Raw genomic sequence first — 21,029 nt, 5'->3', positions numbered from 1 at the left:
TATACCTGTATTTTTTAAAAAATATTTCTTTAACATTTTGCACATTTAATTTTTATTTTTACGTGTAGATAATTTGTAAATAACTTTCTTTTCCTCCCAGGGGATGGAAACTTTTGCACTCAGCTGTTTTGTCTGCTTATTACAGACTTCTAGGCTTGATGTACTAAGATCCAAAATAATAAGTGCTAATTTGCATGTGCAAGAAGTGAGTGTGTTTTGGCTGATTCACACAGAATAATTGCATGAATTGTGTAACATGAATATTAACATTTTTGTGTGTGCTGTCAAACTAAAACAGCACAAACACACAACTGGATACCATAACACCAATTAGGCTGTGAGATGCAGTTCAAAACACAATATGAATGCAAAATAAGAGTGCATGTTCTGTTTATAAGGTACAAGCGATATAAAAATTTCTTCACAGGCTCTAGGATGTAAATGCTTTTTTGGTATTGCAGTCTGTGTGTGGATATCTAATATCAAACCAACTTTAACTCTGGTAAAAACTTTTTATTATTAAACATTTTGAGATATGAATAGATCATCTTAAATGAGCATACATTAACGGTGTCAGTGGGGCTCGCTACAGCTACATCCTATGTGCACAGGAAGAGGTGAGACAAGGAGTAATGCCATAGCAGGTCAACATTTACCTGTATAATTAATATTAAAACCTAGTAAATAGTGCATTTTGGTTATATTAATTTGCACATGCAATCACTGTTTCCCAAAGGCACTTTCAGGCTGTAGTAAATCACACTGTGGGTGCAAAATGTATTTATTTTCAATGAACTGTATGTTGCACTTTTAGGTAGAAACACCCCAAAGTTTATATTCATTAAGGAAAACTCAAAAATGTTAATCATTGGGTAAAATGTGTTATTTTGCTAATGTGATAGACACAATCCTCCCCCGAGCCTGTTAGTAAAGCTGTTCTTTTTATAAGGTACATATACATTTAAAAAAAATAAATAATAATAATAAAAAAAGCTTGCATGCTTTTTTGTGTTATTTGTGTTTGGTGTTAAGTATCTACACACACAAACCTTTAGTAAATCAGAGCCATAGAGTTCTAGGGGGAAAAAACTTCAAGCCAACGTCAGAAATTGAGATCTGTTCTTTCTGTGTTTCAGGTTATCAGAACTAGACATATGAAGCACTGTTGCTACCTGAAAATTTGTAATTCAGGCTGAAGAGATTTGTGCAGTGCTGCTCTCCATAACAAAGGAAGTGCATTTTCTGGGTACATTTTGGGTGCATGAGCCAGAGTCTGATTGCACTGTGTGTCCATTGTTTCTGATCCAAGCAGTCCCAGCTTTCCCCTCATTTAAAATGTGTTTCATTCCAAGCTGACATCCTGTGGTCAGGCTGCTAAACTGCCCTGAGTGCAGATTATATAACCCCAGTTCTGAAAAAGTTGGAACAGTATGGAAAATGCAAAAAAAAAAAAAAAAATCATTTGAATATTCAGTTCACCTTGCACTATATTGAAAACACATAATTAACACATTATTTGATGTTTTACTTTGTGAATTTAATGTATTTTTGAAAATATACACTCATTTCAAATCTGATGATTGCAACACACTCCAAAAAAGTTGGGACAGGTAATTGTTTACCACTGTGTAACATCACCTTTTCCTTTTAATAACACATAAGCGTTTGTGCACTGAAGACACCAGTTGGTTAAGTTTAGCACACGGAATTTTCCCCCATTCATCCATTATGCATTTCTTCAGCTGCGCAACTGTACGGGGGCCTTCGTTGCCTTATTTTGCGCTTCATAATGCGCCACACATTCTCATTCAGAGACAGGTCAGGACTGCACCAGGCCATGCTAGTATCCGCACTCTCTGCTTACACAACCATGCACTTGTAATCCGGGCAGAATGTGGTTCTGCGTTGTCCTGCTCTGGATGGCAGCATATGTTGCTCCAAAATGTGTACATACAGTGCATCCGGAAAGTATTCACAGCGCTTCACTTTTTCCACATTTTGTTAAGTTACATGCTTATTCCATAATGGATTAAATGCATTATTTTCCTCAAAATTCTACAAACAATACCCCATAATGACAATGTGATAGAAGTTTGTTTGAAATCTTTGCAAATTTATTAAAAAACACATGTACATAAGTATTCACAGCCTTTGCTCAATACTTTGCTGAAGCACCTTTGGCACCAATTACAGCCTCAAGTCTTTTTGAGAATGATGCTACAAGCTTGGCACACCTATTTTTGGGCAGTTTCTCCCATTCTTCTTGGCAGGACCCATCAAGCTCCATCAGGGAGCGTCGGTGCACAGCCATTTTCAGATCTCTCCACAGATGATCAATCGGGTTCAAGTCTGGGCTCTGGCTGGGCCACTCAAGGACATTCACAGAGTTGTCCTGTAGCCACTCCTTTGTTATCTTGGCTGTGTGCTTAGTGTCGTTGTCCTGTTGGAAGATGAACCTTTGCCCCAGTCTGAGGTCCAGAGCGTTCTGGAGCAGGTTTTCATCAAGGATGTCTCTGTACATTGCTGCATTCATCTTTCCCTCGATCCTGACAAGTCTCCCAGTTCCTGCCGCTGAAAAACATCCCCACAGTATGATGCTGTTACCACCATGCTTCACTGTAGGGATGGTATTGGACAGGTGATGAGTGGTGCCTGGTTTCCTCCAGACATGACACCTGTCATTCAGGCCAAAGAGTTCAATCTTTGTTTCATCATGGTCTGAGAGTCCTTCAGGTGCCTTTTGGCAAACTCCAGGCGGGCTGCCATGTGCCTTTTACTGAGGAGTGGCTTCCGTCTGGCCACTCTACCGTACAGGCCTGATTGGTGGAGTGCTGCAGAGATGGTTGTTCTTCTGGAGGTTCACCTCTCTCCACAGAGACATGCTGGAGCTCTGTCAGAGTGACCATCGGGTTTTTGGTCACCTCCCTGACTAAGGCCCTTCTCCCCCGATCGCTCAGTTTGGCCGGGTGGCCAGCTCTAGGAAGAGTCCTGCTGGTTCCAAACTTCCTCCATTTATAGATGATGGAGGCCACTGTGCTCATTGGGACCTTCTATGCTGCAGAAATGTTTCTTTACCCTTCCCCAGATCTGTGCCTTGATACAATCCTGTCTCAGAGGTCTACGGACAATTCCTTGGACTTCATGGCTTGGTTTGTGCTCTGACATGGATTATTAACTGTGGGATCTCATATAGACAAGTGTGTGCCTTTCCAAATCATGTCCAATCAACTGAATTTACCACAGGTGGACTCCAACAAGTTGTAGAAACATCTCAAGGATGATCAGTGGAAACAGGATGCACCTGAGCTCAATTTTGAGTGTCATGTCAAAGGCTGTGAATACTTATGTACATGTGCTTTTTTTGTTTTTTATTTTTAATAAATTTGCAAAGATTTCAAACAGACATCTTTCATGTTGTCATTATGGGGTATTGTTTGTAGAATTTTGAGGAAAATAATTAATTTAATCCATTTTGAAATAAGGCTGTAGTATAACAAAATGTGGAAAAAGTGAAGCGCTGTGAATACTTTCTGGATGCACTGTAATTGTTTGCATTAATGGTGTCCTCACAGATGTGCACGTTACCCAATGCCTGGGCACTGACACACCCCCATACCATGACATACGCTGGCTTTTGGACCTGATGCTGATAACAGCTTGGATGGTCCTTTTCCTCTTTGGAACACGACGGCTGTTTTGTCCAAAAACTATTTGACTTGTCGGTTCACAAAACATGATTCCACTGTGCTACCGTCCATCTCAGATGAGACTGAGCCCAGAGAAGTCGGCGGCGCTTCTTGACAGTGTTGATGTATGGCTTCTGCTTTGCATAGTAAAGCCTTAACTTGCATCTATGGACGCAGCGGCGAATGGTGTTGACTGACAAAAGTTTACCAAAGTATTCCCGAGCCCATGTCAGGACATCCATTACAGACTCATGAGGGTTTTTAAGACAGTGACGTCTGAGGGATCGGAGATCACGCACATTCAGAAGTGGTTTTCGGATTTGCCCTTTAAGCACCGATATTTGACCGGATTCCTTGAATCTTTTAATTATATTGTGCACTGTAGGAGGTGAAATGTCCAAAATCCTACCGATTTGCCTTTGGGGAATGTTGTTCTCAAAGTGTTGGATTATTCACTGACGCATCTGTTGGCAAGCCTCGACCCATACTTGCTCTTGAAGGACTAGGCCTTTTTTGGAGGCTACTTATATACTATGATTAGATGATTTCCTCAACTGTGTTTTGGAATGTGTTGCATGTATCAATTTCAAAATAAACATTATCTTAAAAAAAAAAAACTATGCAGTTGATTAGGTAAAAACATCAAATACTTTGTCTTTATAAATTTTTTGTTTAAATACAAGTCAAAGTACATTTACAAATCACTCCTCTTTGTTTTTATTAGCATTTTTTAGACTGTCCCAACTGTTTCAGAATGTGGGTTGGAGTTACCTCAGCAAACGTTTTGAATGTTTATTTGTCAATAAAAAGAACAGAATAAAAGGAGAGTGACTGATTGATCCAGTAGCCTACAGGAAGAAAGTACTATTTTTTTGTCACACCGTTTTTCTTTTCTTTTTTTAAATAAAGCCACAAAATTCAATTGAGAATTCCAACTATTTTCTTAAATTAATGATTGTCATTCCAAGCAAAGCCTGTATACCAGTTTGAAATTCACAGTACACTAATGATACAAGAACTCTTTAATTAGTGAATTATTTAACTATCGACCACTTTTAAATTCAGTAAGTTCAACTTGAACAGACTGATCGTATTTCTGGATGTGAAGTGTGAGTGGATGTTGGAATGAATTTAATGAATGAGTTTAGTTTGAAGAGCTGTAGAACTTTGTTATTAATGTTATTGTTTATTATTAATGTGCTTACATTGATGCAATTAATAACTATTTATTGATTTCAGTTGATTTATTTGTTAACTTGTTTGTGTAAGAAAAAAATAATCAGAACCAATGGAACTGACCATTCTAAAATTATTTATAATTGGCTCCTAATAGTTTTTAATGTAAAGATTAAATCTCTGCTGGACTGGCATCCCATACAAGGTATAGTCCTCACACATTCCTGGTGTTCCCAGGATAAGCTCCAGCCCAGGAGAAAAGCAGTGCAAAGATTAAGTGTATTTTATTGTTGAATTTCACCATGATGATGTTTAATAAAAGATTAAAATAAACAGTTGACAGCTCAAAATGACTGGTTTTATTAAGATGGATCACTCATACATGGATCACTCATGCAGCTTCTACACAAATATGACATTTGGGTGCTGGTTAAAAAAGCAAAATTGTACAATGTTACTACAATAAATGAGAACTGCATCATATTGACTGTGCTCATGAGCAAGCAGAGGTTTTACAAAGTATATAAACCATCAGTCAATAAGATCAATAATCATCTGCCCTGTTCTCATGCCTTCATCAGGTTAGAATACAGCTGGAAAAGGCCATTCAGAGAAAATACAGAGAACACACATGAATTCCTTTTCCAACTACTCTCAAAACCTTGCTTTAAAATATTTCAGAAATGAACAGCAACTCTATTCCCAGACATCAGGCCAGCCTCAGCCTCAGCTCATGAGGAAGGCAGAAAGAAAACCAAGCAAAATTATTGGTTACAATAAGATATTATAATAATGAAAAATAAACTGAGAGTGATGGATTGCCATCCAATTATTTCACACAGAAATGTTAGCAAGTGAAAAAAATCTTGTATGCTGACAAATCTAGCAGACACTAATAACTCAAAGTTGGATATTTTTGTATGAATTTTGCTGATACCACAGTAATTTGGCAACAATTACAATGTTTTATGTATCCATGAACAAAATGTGCTGTGCGACATGTTCAGTCAGATTGAATGTTCAAGACTGATTTTTAAACAAGTTACTGCAATGATATACAGCTGTTCCCTCATGTGTGTCTGTCTCGCTCTCTCACTCTCTCTCAAAAAGGGGTAAACTCTTCTGTCCTGAAGACTTTCCTCTGCTGGGAAATTTGGCGAAGCACCATTACAAAGCACTGACACCAGAGAGTCCTTCCATAAATAAATGTCTTAACAAAAATCTGTTTATTATTAGATTTACATTATGTGGCATGGTCACTGTACAAGTCCCCATATATGAGCTGTTACTACAGAAACAATCCATTAGAACAAGTGCATTAATAAAAGCCTATTGTTCATGTTACAGCTGGAAATACTGTCTGAACCATGCAGTTATACTGTATAAAAATAATGCATACAATATATATTTAAAAAATGGTATAATAAGTAATATTAGATAAATTTGCCCATATTCAAGATATCTTCATGTGCCAAGATATAATTTTTTGCAGTGAATGCCTGGTAGCACAATGACCATAGCCAATGCATGAATGTCTACTAACTGTTGCCAAGGTAGTGTCAGTTTATTAAAAAATTATATATAAAAAAAATAAAATACAAAATAAAAGATTAGAACACTTAAATGATCCAGGATTTGGTTCTAGCTATACCGTGCAATAAATGTACAGGTAGCGCAAAGCTGATTAGACACAGTAAGGTTTCAGAGTAATTACAGCCTGAAATGCAGGCTGGATTTTCAGAGGAAGTTAAACAAAATACCTTTCAAAAATATTATTATAGGAAAATATTTTCATTTCATAGACCACACACACAAGCAAAACAGTTTGATATATAAAATGACAGAAAGGACTGCGCATGTAACAGCACGACAGGCACACCTGAGGTAATGCATTATGTTTGTGTGTAGAATGGAGAATATCTAACACTATACTGAAGAACTCGGTTTGGGTGTAAAAATTTGCCTGCAGCCCAGATTTTACTGATAGATACCTGAGGTCAAAGTGAGGACTGAGGATGCAAAGAAAAGTTTGGAAGGTTTGGCACAACTTAGCCCCATAAATCCTCAGTTCGTCCAAACTTGTAGACAAGAGAGCTGTGGAATGAAGAGACAGGGGTTCATTAACACCATTTCCATTTTCTCATAATAAAAACAATTCGGCTGATTAGGTAATAAAGTTGATGGTGAGAGTCCAGCATCAGTTCAATCATGTGGCAGCAGCACAACACATTAAATTATGCAGATACAGGTCAAGAGCTTCAATTAATGTTCACATCAAACATTACAATGGCAATTGTTACAAATGTGATCTTGGTGACTTTGACTGAGGCATGCTTGTTGGTGTCATTCTCACAAAACAGCGAAATGGTCCATATGAGGAGAAAGTTTGATTACATCTGACCTACCAAATACACCCATCTGTTATACAGTTTCTCAGTTCCTCTTTAATACAATCAATCATTGGATAATCAAGGGACTATCCCCCAGGACCACCAATGAGCAGTGTGGATTTGTCAGCTGCAGAAGCACTGCTGCTGGATTAAGAATCAGTCCACAAAGCAAAAATCTCCTGTGCTGTGGTCAGAAAGGAAAAAAAAAAAAAAAAAAAAAAAAAAAAAAAAAAAAAAAAAAAGACATTGATGAAGGCTACAGTAAGACACACACACACACACACACACACACACACACACACACACACACTGTATGGAGAAAAATAATGAGCTTTATGTCTCTAACTGTACAGCTACAGAGATGGTAGGACTGTTTAATAAAGAGTTCAGTAAATATACTGAGGCTGTGGCTCAGGTACGAGTAGTAAATGAAGTGAGAATCTGCAAAGCAATTCCCTGGTGCGAACAGAAGGTATTACAAAAGTTTTAACTCCCACTTAAGACACGCAGCCACTCGTGCATTAGGCCTTTCGGTTTTATTCAGCTGACAGCCAAATGACTGGTAAGCTTAAAAAGCTCCTGGGCAAATAGCTAAGGTAAACTCAAACTGCAGGGGGTTATCTGCACTTTACCCTGGGCATGGTGGCAATAGATCTGAAACCTATTCCGGGAACACTGGGTGGGAATACACTAGATGGGATGCCAGTCGATTAAAGGGCACCATGTACACACACACATTCATTCGCACCTTGGGGCAATTTAGGATAGCCAATCCACCTATAGACATGGGGACAACATGCAAAACGTCAGACAGAAAGTAAGCCGATCTCAGGATCGAACCTGCTATGCCACCATGCTGCCTCCATACAGTCTCATTTAACATAAATAAAACTGAAAGCCTTCACCCACTGATCACTGTCTTCAGATCACTGTTTTAACTTGGCTTCTCGTCTCTAGTATCAAATCTTACAGCTAATTCTGTTTCGTCCCCCAGGTTTAACGATTTTGGATTTTTGTTTTTGTGAAAATAGCTCTGTTGAGAATATTCAGGTTTGTGGCCTTCATAAGCTAATACTTTTCAGCCCCTTTATACAAGCTTTTAAGCTAATGATTAAGTTCTTCTGCCTTTGATTACAGCAAAATTGCAGTCTGGGAAAACCCACCTGAGGTCACTATGGCTGAACTCTAGAAAAAATGAAGAGACCCAATTTTTTTTTTCTTATAATTTAATACTTTGATCTCCCTGGTGGTCTAACGGTTAGGATTCGGTGCTCTCACTGCCGCAGCACAGGTCAGGGATGTACCATTTGGGCAGTGGTAGCTCAGTGGTTAAGACATTAGACCACATAGCAGAAGGTCCCAGCAACCAGTACCAAGTTGCCACTACTGGTCTCTTGAGCAAGGCCCTTAACCCTCAACTGCTCAGATGTATAAATGATACAAATGTGAGTCACTCTGCATAAGGGCGTCTGCCAAATGCCATAAATGTAATGAAATCTGTACTTTAAGAAACCATAATATACTTCACCATAACTAAATATTTAAATATGTTTCAATTACCTAAATAAAGAATAAGGGCCAACAGAATCAAACTGACTAAATTAATGAGCTATTATTACTGTTTGAGTGCACAGAGATCAGTGGAGTGAAGAGACGATGAAGAGGCTTGTGCTTTTTCCTCAAGCAATGAGACAGAAGCTGATGTGGATGATGCTGATAATTAAAGTAAGGATTGATTTCCCAATGCAGGGCTTTTGCCTGATACAGCCTGTCTGCTCAACATAATATTAAATCAGGTTAAGATAATTCCAACTTAAAATAGTTTGATGTAAAACATAATGACTCCTATAATCTACAAATGTTGTTTCTCCTGAATTCGGTCACCTGGCAGTTTCCACCCACCAGCCAGCTCTCTATATCACACAACTGCCACCAGCTGGGGAGGGGGATGCTAATACATGCTTCCTGAGACAGGTAAAGCCAAAAATTTATTTTCTATCTGCTGCTCATGCTAAATCACAGGGAAGCATAACACCTCAGCGAAAAGTGCCATCTGCCCTTTATTACATACATGAGCTCACAGACGCCCGTGATCTAGTGTATGTTAGCACTCCCCCTCCAAAATTGCTAGCTGTTGTGTGATATAGAGTGCTGGCTGTTGGGTGGAAACTGTTGTTGTGATTGACAGGGGAGAGACAGCATGTCCGGTGCCTCCCTCTTAAGTTTGTCAGAAACTATTGCAGGTAGGTGGAAATAAGAAAAAGTGCAGAAGCAGAGGCTTGTGATTGGAGAATTTGGCGGGGCTGAACGACATTAATAATGACATAGCCTCAAAAAGCTTTAGGTCGAAAGGCTATCATACTTGACTTATGCTATAGGCTACTATCCAGTGAATACTTAAAGTAATCCTATATTATGGAATTAGTTTTTTCTGCCAGTATTGCTGCTATATTAAACAATAGCTTAGTTACAGTCCAAGTTACAGTTTACAGTCCATGTTCTGTGCATCTATTGTCCTTGTATTTATTGTTTTGTTCTGTGTATTTATTGTTTAGCACTCGTCTCACACTGTTGTGCATTTGCACTTTATGTAGTCTTGCGTACTCTTCCATTTCGCATCATGGCCCTGAAGAAATGTCATTTCGTTCCAATGTATACAAGCTATATAGAGGAATGACAATGAAAACCCACTTGGCTTGACTAGGCAGTTGAGAGATGATAATACACAGTCAACTGACGTACAGTCTAGCAGCTCATTTCTTCAACTGTGGGTTGCCAGGTTTCAGCAAAATTTCCAGATCAACTACATTTCAAGTGTCACACAAAAGACATTCCCAAAAAAATATAAATAAATCGGGCATTGAAAAAGGGAAACATTTTTCTTCTTTTTCTCAGCCTTTGTGTAAGGAAACAAGTATTTGACATGTTTAAGATGTGTCCACTCCAAACTTTCCTTTTCCCAATCTTTGCAATATAGCTTACAATAGACACACTGTCTTCATTTTCATCGTTGCAGTTACCATTTTTACCTCTGGGTGCATGGACGCTCCCCTAGAAAGGCCAGCAAATCAATGGAACATTGGCTTATATCTGTCAAGTAGCTATAGTTCTTTAAAAAAAAAAAAATTGCTTACTCAAAAGGGGTAATTATTATTTCAATAGAATTTAAAATGCATGGAGTTGTGAATAAGGCTTTTATTAAAATTCAAATCTGTTGATCGGCTGATATAAATGGGACTATGGACAAGCCACCACTGCTCACATGGATTATTATTATTATTAATAACTACTGAATGGGCAGGACCTCTGAATAGTCATTATATTTACTGTAATTTCTGGACTATAAGCCGCTACTATTTTCACACGCTTTGAACACTGCGGCTTAAACAATGATGTGGCTAATTTATGGATTTTTACGGGCTAACGAACTCCATGCCGCCAAAACATTTAGCCTCACTACATCAGACCAATGAAATTACCGAACAGGTCACAGTGGACCAGTGAAACTGTGAGTGAATTAAATCAAACGCACTCACACTAAATCCTTCAGATCAGTCATTTTGCGCTTCATGCACACACCCTCATCATGGAAAACACACGAAGAAATGCTTATGATGCAGCTGGCTGTCGAAGAAGGAAATAGAGCTGCTGCACGACGTACCGGTAATTCTGAGGCTGTTCAATTCCGACACTAAAGAAGATGACTTTAGTGGTTTTAGTGCGCAGGAGGAAGATGAAGATAGCGATCAATGACTTTTCCTGGTAGGCAACTGTATTTTTTATTTTTTTAACCAGCCGTGTTACAGGCACTGTTTGGAAAAAAGCATTTACGCTACGTATTTAATTAAAAGTAAAAAAAAAATCTTTGTGTAACATCTGTGTAAATATCTCATGTTACAACGTGGACACTTGCAGCTTATAGACAAGTGCAGCCTATATATGTACAAAAATGTTTTTCTTTTTAAAGTTAGTGGGTGAGGCTTATATTCAGGTGCGCTCAATAGTCCGAAAATTACGGTATATCAGTCAGTACGCCAACAATAAAGACTGCTAGAAAGATCAGCATAGATTTTATTTCCATGCTTCTCATTGGTATATCAATATTTATTTATGATTATTTGTTATTTATTACATGGTATATTAAATGTAAATTAACCAGATTTTAAAATGCTAGACACAAGAAAAAGTGAATTTCAGTTCAGGAAACCCTACTGTTTCAGAACTCTATATATAGTGGAAAATGACATACGTCAGATGTAACCATGACAGATTGTTTCTGTCAACAGAAACAATCTTAGAAACAGGCATCACATGCAATTTCCCCCTTAATGTCCTCTATTTGCATAGGCTACTATTGAGTTGTTGTTGTTTTTCTCTCGCTGCATTTTATTGACCACACTGCTGGCCTGATCGCTGCTTCAGCTTTCTAAATGGGAGTAAGTGACCAGTCAGCTCCATGAGGTACTCTGTATGTAAATATAAAGTGTGAAAATTCATTAACAAACACACCCACCTGAAAAATATGAACAAGTTCTGGAAGAACACAGACAATCTAGGAGACACAGGATGCCCTGACATAGAACAGAAAAAAAATGGTTTGAGTGCGTTTTGTTGTAAAAATTTCCAAATACACAAACCTGTTTGTGTTTTAATGAATTTCTATGGTTTGTGTTTTTTTGGGGGGAAAGCTTCATAAGGAAATTTTGGACAAGCAACAAATGCTCAGCAAATGCTATTGGTTGTGTTAGACACTTATTTATTTATGAATAAAAACAGTTGCTACATGGTGCATGAGTATCACACTATAATTTAATTTTTTACATTAGAATAATGTATCAATTATTATTATTATTATTATTATTATTATTATTCATAATTATTATTATATTTATTCTTGAATAGATCAATTTTGTATCAAACAATAATCTACAAAGATGTAAGATGAGGTAATATAATTATTGGAGCCAAGGAAGAAACTCACCCGGTGAAACAAAAGCTCCAAATAAGATCCCGATAGAGGCGATGAGAGACATGAACATGATCAGGAAGCCGAGGAAGATCCAAAGACGAGCGCCTATGAGATGGTGACATGGACAAGTCCAATTACAGATAAACAAACAATGACCTTCATTCAGGAAATTCAGAATATGTCTAAATTTCACAAGTGAGTTGCTCAAACCAGCAGTGGTTAAAAAGGTGAGAGAGACAGAAGAGGACACAGACACTTCAATAAATTTTCGTGGTAACAAGTGCAGATTTAAACAGACACAACGAACAACGGCGACATCAAAAACAAGCCGTTTTTTTTTTTTTGGGGGGGGGTGAGTTCAAATAATGAAGACACCTCATCTAATTGACATCACAAACATGCCCTAATCTATGCCGAGGTTGCAATAAAAGGAAAGCATTCAGCAGACTAGCATCAAGGCCAGATTCAGCGAAGTTGAGTTAGAGGTGCATGTGTCTGAGGTCACTATGATAAAAGGTATCCTCAAAAATAACAGAAAACTGGCCAGAAAACCAATTATTAAAACAATTTAAGACGAGGAAAGGAAGGTCCAATATGTGTGTCTTTTGCAATCTTTTATTATTACTAAAATTAATGTACACATACGTATATAGACAGTTATAGAAGGGTTGTTGTTTTTTTAAAGTTGGGTCAAAATCAGGTACCAAATGAATCATTTCCCCATGTTCACACCAACTCTAAAAGTTTTATAAAAATTTTTTTACTTCATTTAATGGATTTAAATAAAGTCAGATGATTTAATTACATATATGCAAATCAAGTTTTCATCCTGAACAAAGAAAACCTGGAATTAAACAAACATGGAAAAGCAGACTACCAAAAGAAATAAAATCATGTATGATGTGTTTAGTATTGATATGTAATTATATACCCAGATGTGTGGTTCATTTGTTCAAGACACAAATGCACCTATTACTCAATTACACCAGTAATGAGCTGATACAGATCCACACAGCCTCTGATTCACACTTACACATTACACGCTGACACTAAACCCCCATTAAATATATTTTTGTCAGAGGTTCCCATATGCGCCATTGAGTTTATCAGTGTTATCTATTTTATTGCTTATTATTTATACAACTCTACTCACTATACTTGCTAAAATTCTTGATGTTGATTTTGATTATAATGGGCAAGACAACACATGTAGAAATGATCCATCCATCCATCCATCTTCAACCTCTTACTCCTTTTCAGGGTCACAGGGAACCTGGAGCCTATCCCAGGAAGCATCGGGCACAAGGCAGGGTACACCCTGGACAGGGTGCAAGTCCATCGCAGGGCACAATCACATACACACTCACACACCCATCCATACACTATGGACACCTCAGACACGCCAATCAGCCTACCATGCATGTCTTTGGACTGGGGGAGGAAACCGGAAGACCAGGAGGAAACCCCCGTCAGGGGAGAACATGCAAACTCCGCACACACATGGCCCCGGCGGGAATCGAACCCCAGACCTTGGAGGCGTGAGGCAAACGTGCTAACCGCTAAGCCACTGTGGAAATGATGTCAATCATTTTTCAGATTTTTGTATAAATTGTATCTGTATCTTGTCTTTTCTTAAATTGTATAAAATAGTGGTGGTGTTTTTTTTACCTGTATTCTTGCCTTACCTACAAATCAGCATATCAGACAGTAATATTTTTTCAGGCTATAAAAATATCACTCTCAAAAATTCAGACACTCGAGCCAGACGTCAGGTGAAAGGTGAAAATGACAATGGGTGTTTTTACTGTCCGACTCAACCGTACGCAGCTTTGATTAATAAGGGCCACTGAGCCCAAGCTGAAATGAAGCAACTATTTCTGATATAATGAGAAGACTCTGTGCAGGTAAATAATGATTCTCCATGTAGCGGTCCTCACTAATGCTACATTCAATCGTGCCTACATTCATATTTCCTAACAGTGGTGAAAAAAACAGGATCTTTTAATGGCTAGTCAGAGTGAGGGACCACTGAGGTCTACTAAATGCAGTCTCGTTTCCTTAGTAACTGAATGCTCTGATCTACATTCAGCATTATCTAAAGTTCATTTCATCTGTAATTTCAGCAAAGCATATAAATATTACATGCGTATATTGAAGCTATACACTGTAAACACCTGAAACCATATCCAGGCAGCATCCATCCATGCATTTTCTGTACAACTTATCCTACACAGGGTCGCGGGGAGCCTGGAGCCTATCCCAGGGAACTCAGGGTGGAGGACACCGTGGAGGGGAGTGCCAAAATAATCACAGGGCACAATCACACACAGCGGACAATTTGGAAATGCCAATCAGCCTACAACGCAGGTATTTGGACTGGGGGAGGAAACTGGAGTACTCAGAGCAAACCCCCATGGGAAGAACATGCAAACTCCACACACTCGAGACGGAGGTATGATTCGATTTTTATTTTAGATTTTATTTAAAGGATATACTTTTAATTCATTTATAGTTTTGTTTACTGTTGTGGAATGTCCACGAAACAAGTTCGTTCCTGTTATCATTTATGTTAAAGCAGCTGTAACCTGTCGTTCCCTCACCAGGAGTAATGTCACATGTTTTTAAAATCTGGTTAAGTGGTGTGTTCACCGTCCCTATGCAAGTTGTTACTATAGAAACAATGTCATTAGAACGGGCACATTATTATAAACTTGAATAATGTCAAAGCTGCGGTTATAGAAAATGAATCAACACCTTCTGACCAATCAAAATAGAGAATTCAGCAATGCCATATTAATAAAATATTTGAACATACAACTTAAAGTATTTTACATTCAATATATCATAAAAATCCTATTAGTGCAATCGGTTATTTCTGCAGTACCACTCATTAGCATTATCATCTCCATACCTGTCCTCCCGAGACAGCTCTCTCCATACATGTCCCCATGGATATGAGCATTTGACACAGCATTAATCCTGCAACACAAACAAACAAACACACACACACAAGAAATCACTGAATAAATGCTCCATGCACCGCCTACACTGACATGCATGACTCTGATATAAATCTCAGCCCTATAGTCAAGGTTTAAGTCATATAATTACCAAACAGCAATGCTTAAATACAACCCCAATTCCAAAAAAGTTGGTACACTGTATAAAATGTAAATAAAAACAGAATGCAATGATTTGCAAATCCCATAAACCCATATGTTATTCACAATAGAACATAGAAAACATATCAAATGTTTAAACTGAGGAAATATACCATTTTAAGGAAAAAAATAAGGTAATTTTGAATTTGATTGCCACAACACGTCTCAAAAAAGTTGGGACGGGGGCAAGAAAACCGTGAAAAGTAAGTGTTTCTAAAAAGAAACAGCTGGAGGTTAATTGGCAACAGGTCAGTAACATGATTGGGTATAAAAAGTAGATATGCCTCTCAAAGAGTATCTAAGTAAAGATGGGCAGAGTACAATTTGTGGAACAATTTCAGAATAATGTTCCTTTTTTCCTTCACAAAAATTGTGAAGACTGAATATCTCATCATCTACAGTAGATAATATCAAAAGATTCCGAGAATCTGGAGAAATCTCTGTGCACAAGGGGGAAAAATATTTCATGCCCATGAATTTCGGGCCATCAGGCGGCACTGCATTAAAAACAGGCATGATTCTGTAACAGAAATCACTGCATGGGCTCAGAAACACCTCCAGAACTCATTGTCTGTGAGCACAGTTTGCCATGCCATCTACAAATGCTGGTTAAAGCATGATCATGCAAAGAAGAAGCCATATGTGAACATGATCCAGAAACGCCGCTGTCTTTTCTGGGCAAAAGCTCATTTAAAATGGACTGAGGCAAAGTGGAAAACTGTTCTGTGGTCAGACGAATAGAAATTTGAAATTCTTTTTGGAAACCATGGACACCGTGTCCTCTAAACTAAAGAGGACTAAAGAGGAGAGGGACCATCCGGCTTTTTATCAGTGCTCAGTTCAAAATCCTGCATCTCTGATGTTATGGGGGTGCACTAATGCCTATGGAATGGGCAGCCTGCACATCTGGAAAAGCACCATCAATGCTGAAAGGTTTATACAGGTTTTAGAGCAACATATGCTTCCATTCATGTTCATTTCTGAGAGACTCTGCCGCTCTAAGATACTCTTTTTATAGTCAATCATGTTACTGACCTGTTGCCAAATAATCTAATTAGCTGCAAAATGTTCCTCCAGCTGTTTCTTTTTAGTAACACTTACTTTTATTGCTCTTTGTTGCCCCGTCCCAACCTTTTTGAGGCGTGTTGTGGCCATCAAATTCAAAATTACCCTATTTTTTCATAAAATTGTACATTTCCTCAGTTTAAACACTTGATATGTTTTCTATGTTCTATTGTAAATAACATATGGGTTTATGAGATTTGCAAATTATTGCATTCCGTTTTAAATTTACATTTTACACAGAGTCCCAGATTTTTTGGAATTGGGGTTGTATAATGTGTTTTTTTCTTACACTATTTAGAAGAATACTTAAATAATGTAGAATATGAGATATAATTGTACATCTGTGTAATAGTGTCTTTGTATGTACAGTGGGGTTCTAAAGTCTGAGATCACATTGAAAAGCAATTTTTAAAAAAAATTATTTTAAATATGAAAATAAACAGGTTTTAGAATTTTGAAATATTTAAAAAAAACAAAGCTAATATTCAAAATACTGAATATTTAATATTCAAGATTGTGCACTATTTCTAGGTCCCCATTTAAATGTGAGCAGCTGTGTGATATTAAGGTCAGATTTTCCATATGCACACTTCAGTTAAATGCAGGTATTTGTATAAAATTGGTATTGGGCTGTGTTGAATGGCCATTGGGAAGCCTGCCAAACAGAACAAACAAAGAAAGAACTTCAGTGTTGGCGAGGAAACAGATGAATAGTCCCAGCCAAGGATAATGAAGCAAAACGAAGTGGTACGAGTTTCATGGTTCAAACATGTTTCCCTCCTACTTCCACAATCGTAAGCAAATGCACAAAAGAGGAAATGAGGAATCAAATGACCCACACAATGACCCAAGTGACTGTGTGAGGTTTGAAGTTAAGAGAGTGAAAAATGAAGCATTGAACACTATATTAAAATGCAGAGCAGAAAATAAAGCTGTAGGCCTGGATACGTTTAAATTATGTTTAAACCATGATGCTTCACTGGACATCATGGTTCTGAGAGAGTAGAAGTATTATGTAGAAACCTTTGTCTTCTCTACAGATATTTGATTTTCACCTGTTTTAGTACCAATACAGATTTAGTAATTAATTTCATGTTCACATAAGATGAAATTACGTTATTTCAACAAAATATAGTGACTTATTGTTATGATTGAAGAACACCTACATGAAAAACGCCACCGTAGCGAAAACCCCACATGCGTGAAAAGCGTGATTTAGATCCTCCGAACTGGGGTAACGCACAGCAGCATCGATTATAACCCACCATCCTGTGAAAAACTGGGGGGGGGGGGGGGGGTGTTAATGAATTTGTTCTGTGTCCCTGTGCTTTCAGAAATTAATATTCAGAAACTTACACACACACACACACACACACACACACACACACACACACACACACACACACACACACACACACACACACACACACACTTACCAGAATACCAGCCACGATGGAGGCCACCGTGTTCCTCTTCTCTGACCAGTCGATGCACTCGCACTCTGGCCAGCGTACATTATCCAGAAACCCAGCCATGTCTGTCCCCAGCCTCCAGCGTCTGACTTACACACCTCCTGACCTCAGCGTGCTCGTCTCATTAGCACACACTGCAGACAGGACTTTTCTGAATGCAGTTATCTCTCTGGAATAACAGACATATTAATTTCTTAAAATCAGACAAATCAGACCTACAACCATTTTAAATGTTGACTTGATCCTGTTTAGTCCATAGTGGTTCATTAAAGAACAACGTAATTTCCCACAGGACCACACTGACTTACACCTCATTTCAAAATGAATTTGCAACCAAACGATAAAATTATCAGACACCTCTATATTTTATAAAAATGTGCCTCTATGTTTTTGTACTGGTGCATGATGCTCATGCTGAAACTCGCCTCACACATGAAGATGTCAATTTACTGTTCTTTCTTTTTACAAGCTGATGTGTGCAGAGTTCTGACAGGAAGAGGTGATGCAACAGGGAAATGAAGCAACGTGCATTTATATCTGTGTGGTGACATGAAAAGCCTGTTATTACACATTTAATAGCATGTCAGGCCTCAGCTTGCCTCATTCCTGTGATATAAAGGACTTCTATGTTCTCATCAAGTTTAGACATACCTATTATGTTAAAAAGCCAGAACTTCAATAGAAAACGGCATAAGATATGCAGTTAAACAATCTTTGATTGCAAAACACCTGCTGTGTAACTCAATCCAGTTTCAAAATCTCACTGAGAGGCTTTGCACATAATTGGAGTAAGATTTTTTTTCTTTCAATTTAGTAAAGTAAAAAATTTTTTTTTTTAAAAGGCCAAGAGATTAGCAGGTTCATAGTAGAAACTGAGGTTACCATTACCATTTACTGTTTTTAATGTTATTTAAATGTATGATATAATGTACATTAAAATAACCTTTAGAATAAGTTGAACTGAATGCAATGACTTATTTTCCAAATATATTTATAAAAAATAAAAAAATTAAAAACCCACACAGGCTGATTCAGATTCATCGTCAGTGTAACCAGGTGCCCAAATTTTATCCATATTCAATATTAGATTAATTTTATCCATATTAGATTAATTATATCCACACACACACACACACACACACACACACACACACACACACACACACACACACACACTAGAGTTGGGGTACTAGAGTTGAAGACCGCATCGGCTTATGCATAACTCACAGGACAGCCTCAGTGACACAATGGCCAATCATAAATGCTTTCTTCCATTGCAGGTCTATGATTAGAGGATCTTCATAAGCCAAAATTGTTTGGGGATCATCTGATACATTCTGAAAATCTGCTGAAATCCCACAGTATAATCACTAATATTCCTGAAAGGTTTCAGTCTGTCTTCAGGACCTGATGTAATACTGAGTGTTTTTAAGAGCGACTCAGAGTACTGCAGGAGCTATGGTTGATGCAGTTCTGGATTCACTTGATCTTAATGCTGAATCTCACATTGTGGATTAATGTGAATGCCAGATGCACTACTCTGGGATCTAATTAACATGACTTCAGTGGTGAACCTCTCAGAGGGGAAGTCAGATAAAATTAGATACGTCTGGAGGCTGTGCCCACCGCAGTAGCTTCATGGAGTCAATCAGTGAAAAACTGCAGAATACACAGAGAAAGTAGATTTCATATGTACTGAGCTGATATGCTTCAGCTGACATGCCTGTAACACATCATCAGCAGCGATTCAGGCACACATGAGATACAGCCTCCACCAAAATACCTTAAAACACAAATATTCCACTCAAAATAAAAATTAAACTAAACGACAGACAGCTGCCTAGCTGTCTTTAAAGCGCACACAGCATGGTTTTGAAACGTGCCTAATTTTGTTTTAAAGGTCTCATACAATAGATTTACATGCACCCAAGGTGGAAAAAAAAAAAAAAAAAATTTTTTAATGTACTCATAATTTAAACCCCAGCATTACCTTTCAATGATCCGGATTGGTTGTAAACTCTTCCTTTCAGAGAGCATACTCTGCTCTGATTGGTCAGATGTCCCAGTCCATTGTGATTGTTCTACTGGGGGGGGGGGGGGGCCTTTTTGTTACAAACCCAAGTAGGTGAGTACAGGAATTAAGTCTGAAATTACTAACGACTCGTTTCAACTGTTCAGAATCGGTTCCTTCTTTGGGGAGTTGATAACTCCGTTTGTCGTGCGCTTTGATTTTTGAAACTTTGCAGACTTTTGACATTCACAAACAGCTCTATAACACACTACGCATCTTATAACCATTAAAAACTAAAGGTCATAGGTTAAAGTTCATACTGGATATTATTCTTAGTAGTAGCAGTAGTATATAACAGTCACATTATTGTTTTGTTGTTATTGGTGCTGCTGCATTTGGAGTTTAAAAAAAAACAAAAAAAAACAAAAAAAAAAAACACCAAACTACAAGTAAGAGAATAATTACAGCATGTAGTTAACCAGTTAGCTTAGCTTCACAGACTGTTCAGCCAAAGTGAAAGTCCAAACTAATTACCTACTAACGCTAACATCTAATGTAGCTATGTGTATGAGAAATGAACGCAAATACCACCTGTAAGAGAAATGATTATGTTTTAAATTGATTTACCTTCGCTCTAGGCTGTTTATTCACCTCGGGACACAGGGCGAATTTATTTGATTCCTTCCAACGCAGAGTTTTAGTTTCTAACCACAGTGCCTCCTACTGTGCGCTGATTGGCCAGATGGACAACCTTTAAACAAGCCGCCGACAGATTAGCCAATCATGATGAAGAGCACGGGAACTGCCCCCTCGTAGCTCAGGGGGCAGGATGTGTGGGTAGCTGGTAGGAAGGATTTTTGGGGGAATTCCACAGACAGACAGACAGTTCCAGGAGAGCGGTGATCATATGGGTGATCATCACAAAGTGTCCCCTGGCTTGCCCAGTGTTATTTACACTCCTAGAATGCCGTAGCCCTTTATGTCTTTATTTGAGCGTTAGCATTTTGCATACATTAATTAGATCACAGGTTCCCTGTGCATTATATTTTAATTACCATTAAACCAGGGGCTGAGGTTTCTTCCATTCATGTCTCAAAAG

At 38.0% G+C, this 21,029-nt stretch overlaps 2 protein-coding genes across 6 annotated transcripts in view; one reads left to right on the top strand and one right to left on the bottom strand.

Annotated features, from left to right (window-relative positions):
- The window catches only part of LOC108266598 (glycerol kinase), a 61,423-nt gene extending 56,223 nt beyond the window's left edge, over positions 1 to 5,200 (top strand). For all 3 annotated transcript variants that reach the window (XM_017470130.3, XM_053680858.1, XM_047156195.2), the window contains one exon: positions 1,137 to 5,200. In XM_017470130.3, the coding sequence (XP_017325619.1) occupies positions 1,137 to 1,150 (14 nt within the window). In that variant the 3' untranslated portion in view covers positions 1,151 to 5,200. The remainder of the gene's footprint in view (positions 1 to 1,136) is intronic.
- Positions 5,199 to 20,706, bottom strand: LOC108266599 (transmembrane protein 50B). 3 transcript variants are annotated; one of them, XM_053680860.1, is made up of 8 exons: positions 20,558 to 20,627; positions 19,910 to 20,003; positions 17,884 to 18,088; positions 17,614 to 17,726; positions 15,133 to 15,200; positions 12,234 to 12,326; positions 11,766 to 11,823; positions 5,199 to 6,956 (listed from the first exon to the last, which is right to left on the bottom strand). In XM_053680860.1, the coding sequence occupies exons 3-8, from the start codon at positions 17,980 to 17,982 to the stop codon at positions 6,911 to 6,913; spliced, it is 477 nt and encodes a 158-aa protein (XP_053536835.1). In that variant the 5' UTR covers positions 17,983 to 18,088; positions 19,910 to 20,003; positions 20,558 to 20,627; the 3' UTR covers positions 5,199 to 6,910. The 3 variants fall into 3 exon arrangements, with proteins under 3 accessions (XP_053536835.1, XP_017325621.1, XP_017325623.1); XM_017470132.3 differs by lacking the exon at positions 19,910 to 20,003 and having other exon boundaries at positions 20,558 to 20,706; XM_017470134.3 differs by lacking the exons at positions 5,199 to 6,956; positions 19,910 to 20,003 and adding an exon at positions 7,495 to 11,678 and having other exon boundaries at positions 20,558 to 20,706.
- Between the last annotated feature and the right edge of the window lie 323 nt (positions 20,707 to 21,029).

The sequence above is a fragment of the Ictalurus punctatus genome, chromosome 6 (genome assembly GCF_001660625.3).
Source record: "Ictalurus punctatus breed USDA103 chromosome 6, Coco_2.0, whole genome shotgun sequence".
Taxonomy (NCBI): Eukaryota; Metazoa; Chordata; class Actinopteri; order Siluriformes; family Ictaluridae; genus Ictalurus; species Ictalurus punctatus.
The sequence above is the reverse complement of the archived record's forward strand: the minus strand, read 5'-3'. Positions and strand labels throughout refer to the sequence as shown.

Bases quoted from the DNA above. Each gene is read 5' to 3' on its own strand.
- LOC108266599 (XM_017470132.3), bottom strand. From the start codon at position 17,982: ATGGCTGGGTTTCTGGATAATGTACGCTGGCCAGAGTGCGAGTGCATC. The intron at 17,727-17,883 runs GTAAGTGTGTGT...CCCCCCCCCCAG, and splicing joins CCATCGTGGCTGGTATTCTG to TTTTTCACAGGATGGTGGGT. The intron at 15,201-17,613 runs GTAGGTGTTCTT...TTTGTGTTGCAG, and splicing joins GCTACGGTGGCGTTTTTCAT to GATTAATGCTGTGTCAAATG.